Source organism: Cebus imitator, unplaced genomic scaffold (assembly GCF_001604975.1).
Source record: "Cebus imitator isolate Cc_AM_T3 unplaced genomic scaffold, Cebus_imitator-1.0 Scaffold239, whole genome shotgun sequence".
NCBI classification, from domain to species: Eukaryota; Metazoa; Chordata; class Mammalia; order Primates; family Cebidae; genus Cebus; species Cebus imitator.
This window is the reverse complement of record NW_016107554.1, coordinates 763,376-770,602: the sequence shown is the minus strand read 5'-3', so window position 1 is coordinate 770,602 and position 7,227 is coordinate 763,376. Positions and strand designations below refer to the sequence as shown.

General features: G+C 39.5%; 1 protein-coding gene across 6 annotated transcripts in view; it reads left to right on the top strand.

Moving 5' to 3' along the window:
* NEK10 (NIMA related kinase 10) overlaps window positions 1-7,227 on the top strand; it is a 247,454-nt gene that overhangs the window by 52,170 nt on the left and 188,057 nt on the right. For all 6 annotated transcript variants that reach the window (XM_017498233.2, XM_017498232.2, XM_017498230.2 and 3 more), the window contains exons 7-9: window positions 2,767-2,808; window positions 4,940-5,018; window positions 5,982-6,049. In XM_017498233.2, the coding sequence (XP_017353722.1) occupies window positions 2,767-2,808; window positions 4,940-5,018; window positions 5,982-6,049 (189 nt within the window). The remainder of the gene's footprint in view (window positions 1-2,766; window positions 2,809-4,939; window positions 5,019-5,981; window positions 6,050-7,227) is intronic.

The window sequence follows — 7,227 nt, the reverse complement described above, 5'->3', positions numbered from 1 at the left end:
TGGTAACATGCCTAATTCCACCCAGATCTCATGGTTTGGGAAATATTGACTTAGTCCCATATACATGCCTAATTCCACCCAGATCTCATGGTTTGGGAAATATTGACTTAGTCCCATATCATCAAAATTATTGAATAAATTTTTTTTTTTTGAGATGGAGTTTCGCTCTTGTTGCCCAGGCTGGATGGAGTTCAATGGTGCGATCTCAGCTCACTGCAGCCTCTGCCTCCCAGATTCAAGTGATTCTCCTGTCTCCCGAGTAGCTGAGATTGCAGGCATGTGCCACCATGCTTGGCTAATTTTGTATTTTTTAGTAGAGACAGAGTTTCTCCATGTGTGTCAGCCTTGTCTCAAACTCTCAACCTCAGGTGATCCACCCACCTCGACTTCCCAAAGTACTGGGATTACAGGTGTAAGCCACTGTGCCTGGCCTGAAAAAATTTCTTGTCGTGGCAAACATTTAAAAATAACATTACCATGACCATTTAAACATTATTCTCTTCTTTGGTGTCTTCCTACTCCCAAGCTTCAGATGAATCCCCTTCATGTGAATGGCTCCCAGGTTTTAATCTTTTGCCCTCACCTCACTGTCCGTGGCCTGTTGTATGTTTTCACCTGGGCCTCCCATCAGCACGGCAACATGTCCAAAATAGAGTCTTCTCCTCCATCCTAGTCTATTCCTTTCTCTTTCCATGTGTTAATTAATTATGACATTGTTCCCAGTCACTCCCCCTCAAATAGGCTGATGTCTTCGACTTTGCTTCTTTTCTTGCGATCTTTCTTCATATTCAGTTGATCATATAGCTTCAAATACTACCCCCTTTCTCTCCATTCTTATTCTTGCTGTCACTGACTGTCAGCTGAGCTCCGGGTGATACCCTTCCAGCCTCCAGTTCATACTACGACTAGGAGGAAGTCCCCACAGCTGATTCTGGCCAGTCCCTTGCTCACACATTTTCACTGGGTATCATGGTCTGCATGAAAACATTCAAATTCAGGCTCACATCTAAGTCCTCCCGCAGTGTGAATCCACCCTATTTTCTAAGATTTTTTTCCCAGTAAGGCTCTCCATGGCGTTAAGGAACTGCTTCTCTTGGAGTTACAGCATGTCTTGATGTTTCGTCTGCACAATTTCTATTCACCTTTGAGCCTCCTGTTCTCTTTGTTGGAATCTCCTTTATTTTCACCTGTTCCTGATCTTTACTCAGCAAATCCATCCATGCCTCCAGGCACCATTTAGAGACCACCACCCACATGAAGTGTCTCTTAGTCCTCTCGGCAGGAATGAGGTGTCTCTGTTCTGTCGCCTTGTAACACTGCATGTATAACTTACTTTTAACACCTACCTCATTCTGTCTTAAGTTCTAGTGGTATGTATACCCACCTTATTATGCTTGCTTACAGCTCAGCAAAGGGCACCCCTGCCATCTACATGTTTATGTTTCCTTCAGAGTCTAACTCGGGGTTTTCACATAAGTGGAATGAAAAAACTGCTTGTTGATTAAATGTAACTGGTTTTAAATGTTATTTTAATTTGTATGTGCATGAAGTATCCTACCATAAATAGAGATTGTATGTGCAATATTCTCACTCTTTAATTATAGCTCTTCTAGAGTGAATAGCATTGATGAGGCTTCAAATTAGTAGGTAGTCATAGAAGTATATTTTCTGAGAGTTCTTTTTAAATTTAATTTAGATGTAAGCATGTTCCGTATTTCCAAGTTCACTTTATGCAGCGTACAAAAACCTTGACCCAGCAGGCCTTAAGAGAAAAAGGCCCCTGTGCCTTTTCCTAGACTGCCCAACCGCTGGCTTCGTGGCAGAACTAGATTGTTCTCTCTCATGCTCATGTACTGGTTCCTGTGCATTTCCCAGAACTGAAAAAATGACTCCTGTTTATATTTCAAATAACTTCCTTGTGTATGTGTGAAGTAAGGAGAGAGATGTCAATACAGATGTAATTAAGCAGGTTAAAGCCACCTGACAACATTTGCCTATAGATAAATGACAATGTGGCAACCTAAGAGCACTTACTATCAGTAGAGTTCCTGGCTGGTCCATTTCACAATTTAAAGTCCTGTATCAGGAGACATTGTCAAAAATTATCTTCACATTGATTTAGAGCATGGGTTCAATAAGATCATTAGCCTAATAATTTTCAGAGGCTCTTTCTCTCCTAGAGCAGTGCTTCCGAAACTGTACTGTACATGTGTATGACCTGGAGATCTGGTTAAAACTGAGTGTGACTGAGCAGGTCTGGGGTGGGAATAGGATTCTGTATTTCTGATCAGTGATGCAGGTGCCGCCGGTTCATGGACCACACTAGGTAGAGACCTAGAAGAGGGTTCTTGGAGTTTGGTGATGCTATTCTCATCCAGGCTCATCAGTTATAACACAAAATGGTTTTCTTTCTGTGTCTTGGTTTTCCTCATCTGTAATATGAGAATATTGAATGAAATGGTGTCTAATGGCTCTTCTCAACTCTAACATTTTAGAATGACACAGGAGGAGGTAGGAAGAATGAGTGGGCAGGTTGCAGTTCTGAGCACAGATTCATTCTCTGAATCTCACCCCAACTGTCATATTTATTAATAGTTTATTTTAAAGGTAGTATGAATGACATCCCCTAAGTTTTCCATATATGTATATTAGAATGCAGACCTTCACAAAATAAATACAACAACTTAGTAAAGAAATTGCTTGTGAAATATACTTCCGCCTCCACCCTCATCATTTACATGTGTTTTATTGCTTTTCTTTTATTAGGAAATACTCCATAGCTTGGGTGGGATTGAAAATCTAGCTCAGGTAAGACTCCTTTTGTGGTGGCCAGTCTTGGCTTTTCATTTTGTGCCATACTCTGAGTAAGAATTAAACGGGTTTGTGACAGAATATGGCTTTCCTATGTTATGCGGTCTGCCCCAGAGAGGGGCAGATGGAGCTGATAAGTGAGAGTGTGAGGCATGATACTCACAGGACGGGGGGAACCCGTGACATTTTGTTTTGGTTAATTGGGCGCACTTTACTCAGCCTGTTGAAATGAGGAAGTGCTGTAAAAGGTCACATGTCTTTAGCTAGTAATAATAAGAAACAGGCGGCCAGGCGTGGTGGCTCCTGCTTGTAATCATAGCGCTTTGGGAGGCTAAAGTGGGTGGATCACCTGAGGTCAGGAGTTTGAGACCAGCCTGGCCAACATGGCGAAACCCTGTCTCTACTAAAAATATAAAAATTAGCCAGGCATGGTGGTGGGTGCCTATAATCCCAGCTGCTCGGGAGGCTGAGGCAGGAGAATCATTTGAACCTGGGGGGCTGGAGGTTGCAGTAAGCTAAGATTGTGCCACTGCACTCCAGCCTGGGTGAAAGAGCAAAACTTCATCTCCAAAACAAAAAAAAAAAAAAAAGGAAAAAAAAGTAATAGGCAGTGTCTGAAAGGCTCAAGCCTTTAGCATTGTATATACAATGTGGTGGGAGGAAAGGAAATACATACATACATATATATATATATATATATATTTGAGACAGTATCTTACCATGTTGCTTAGGCTGGTCCCAAAATGCTGGGCCTAAGCAATCCTCCTGCTTCAGCCTACTGAGTAGCTGGGATTACAGGTGTGTGCCACTGGGCCTGGAAAGATAAGAAACTGATTATGAAGATGTTCAAAACTTTTTCACACAAGAAAAGGATTACTGTCCTCACTAAAATACTATTAAATAGATGACAAAGGAATGATCTTGACCTTATTTATTTTTCTGCCTTTCTAACTACTGAGGGAGGGTAAGCAAGTGAATATATATACTGAGCAACTCAGAGGCTTGCATTTATTAATACCACAAAACAAACAAAATTTCTTTCTTTTCTTTTCTTTTCTTTTTTTTTTTTTTCGAGACAAGGTCTCACTCTGTCACCCAGGCTGGAGTGCAGTGGCGTGATCTCGGTTTACTGCAACCTCTGCTTTTTGGATTCTAGCAATTCCTGTGTTTCAGCCTCCTAACTAGCTGGGATTACAGGCGTGTGCAGCCCTGCCCAGATCATTTTTTTTTGGTGTTTTTAGTAGAGACAGGGTTTCATCTTCTTGGCCAGGCTGGAATAAAATGAAATTTCTGATCGTGTTTTTGAGTTGGAACAGCCTAGTCTCCTAAAACTTGTAATGTGTACACAGAGAATGATTTTCATAATAAATCTGCGGCCCTGTAAACTCATTCTGAATAATTAATGGAAGATGAAGTTTGTGGCAATTTAACATTAAATCTATTTTATTATATTCTTGTTCTTAGAAAATTGATTCATGCTTATTTTTTGTTTTCAAGAGCCTTTTTAAATTAACTAGAGGTTTACCTCATTTAATAACATAATATTTCGTAAGATTACATTGCAAAGTATCTTCTTACCCATTTTAACTTCCGTTATAATATTAGAAATTACATGTTTCCCTGAGCCTATTTCTTATTATAATCAATTATCCACAGTGGGAATTATCACACTACTCAGTACCCATTTTATTCTGATTATTGCTAACTGCATGTATGCTGGTTAGATATATGTTCAGATATTATAAAATATAACATCAATAAAATATATGCAGTGTGTTATAAAAAATTATCCTAAAAAGATACATTGAAAAGTGAACGTTCTATATACTATGTATTATGTATCTTATATGATTCTTGTATTTGGGTACTAAATTACACCACAAACTTACTTAGTTAAGAGTCATTTTGAGACCTTCAAGAGTTTATAGTCTTGAGATGGTCTTTCCTCAACTTCACCTAGAAACCCAACCAACTTTGCACTGAAGTGATAAGTCCCAGGAGCATGAGTATTATTTGATGAATCTATTGTGCCACCTACAGCTTATTTTAAGAACTGCACAATCTTGTTCTTGAGTCCTTGTGTGCTTTTGGTGTCCTGACTGGCTTGTTGGTTTGGTCCTTCATGCAGTACATGGAGATTGTAGCCAATGAGTACCTCAGCTACGGAGAAGAGCAGCACAGTGTGGACAAACTGGTCAACATGACATGTAAGTGTTGAACATCCATGCCAATTGTTATATTCAGTGGCCACGTACATCCAGAAGGAAGATGTTTAGATTACAGCCCTTACCTTTAAAAGCACAATTTATTTAATGGAAGAGAGGCTTCCATAAAAGCAAATTTTGGTAAAAACTATTTTTGCCTTCTTTTATTTCTGTTAAAATGTCAGAGACTATTCAGTTTCTTTTTCCTATAAAATTGGGCTAATAATGATTCCTGCCTCATAGAATCGGAAACATCCAGAACATGAAAAATAACAACTACAAACCTTATCTGATGATGCTAATGTGCAAATGTTGGGCTGTGAGTATGAGATATTCCTTAGTCACTCCGTCTTCTCTCGTTGGAGGCTCTTCCCAGCCCTGCTGTCCTGCACTCCAGCTTTGATGAGCCACAGATGTCATGCCGTGTGGGATGCTAGTCCATTTTCTTTGTGTGACTCCACTGGCTCTCCATATCTGCCTGTGGAGCACACAGTGTCCTCAGGTCCAGGGAGAGAAGAGTTTGTGGCAAGCCCTGGGCACCAGGAAGTCTCTTTGAGGATAACTATTTTCCTCAGCTGAGGAAACTTACAAGTTCATCTCATTTGCTGGCTTCCCTCTCTTCTTTATAAGTTGAAATCTTCACAGAGAGGACCTTTGAAGAATAGGTTTCACTTTGAACTGGTAATGATGTTAAGGAACTTGTTCAACTTTAAGTGGAAAGAGAGGTTTGCCTTTTTTGGTATTTTCATATTTCATTATTATAATCATATAATAAATAGCAGTGGAGCTTGAGGGGTAGTTCTTGGGGTAAAAATATAGCCCTGCTGCTCCTGCATCTGTTTTTCCTTTCGTGCTGACTGTTCCCGTTGCCCTATCCCTGCCCATCAGTGCTGCAGGTCTGTGCTCCCGGGAGTGCTCCCCCTTTAATCTCCAGATACCTCTTTGCACTCTTTCCTTCCTTTATAGATATTTTTCAAAAACTTGCTGCGGTCAAAGATCAAAGAGAATGGGTCACCACAAGCGGAGCTCACAAGGTGAGTGGCCCCTTAAAGAGTTAATGCTTTGGCTCCATATGGCAATAGTTCACATTGGGAAGGTTCAGAGCCTTTGTGGGTAAATCATGTGTCATTAGAACCCACAAACCTGCCAGCCTGGCCTAACATGGTGAATCTTTGTCAACCCTTTTGTATTCTTTACCAGCCTTACAAGTTAATAGAGATATAATAAATACAAGTTTTCTGGAATGCTTTTCTTTTTTTTTTTCTGTGCCATTTAATACCAACTAGGTTTATTGCTTAAATGTTGTTTGGAAAGCTTGGCTATGTATTAACTCATCCTAGGTGTGTGTTTATAAATAAGTCACCAAAAATAAACAAAACGTACATATATATACGTATAAATAATTTCCATATGGCATGTGGGGCTATATTAGTTTGAACCATATGTGATTGTCATTGTAGGTCAAAACAGAGTATATTTATAGGAAAACTGTTTAGACTGTAGCCATGTGGAGCTAAGTTTCAGTAACCTGTTGAGTTTCATATCCTGGGAAGCCACTTTCTAGTATATATAGGAGCAAGATTGCCTAAAATGTGTTAACACATACTGCTCATGGTCTAGAGGATGATTCTAGGTGATACACAGGTCAACATTTTTTGTTTCAGTAGCCATCTATTTTATAGATATTACTGCTTACGATGGGAATTTTTTGAGTTCACATTAAGATGTTAATTGAATATGGCAAAAATTGTGAAAATGATATGCAATGCACTGAAGTTTGGGAAACATTAGAAGACAGAGAAGAAAATGAGAAAGAAGAAAAAGAGGAGGGGATCAGAGAAACAAAGATAATGATAACTTCATCAAGATAAAATGAATCATAAAGGCAACAAATCTGCATACTGGAAACATAAAAATTATCTTAGCATTCTTTGCCCAGGTTGCATCTCTGACCTGGGAACTTTTCAGGGGCACTCCCCATTCTGAAAATGTAGAGAATTTTCCGAATAAGAAAATTTGTCTTAACGAGAATTCAGGGAAAGCCACTGACAAGATACATGCTTCCAGCTAAGTCATGTTACTTAGGGCGATGCTTGGGAGCATCAGTGGTGCATTTTCAACATTAATTAGAAATCTGAGAGGCAAATCGAATGCTCAATAGTGTTCATATCTTGTATAGTTTGGCAAAAGAATAAAATTTCAATATTTTGTT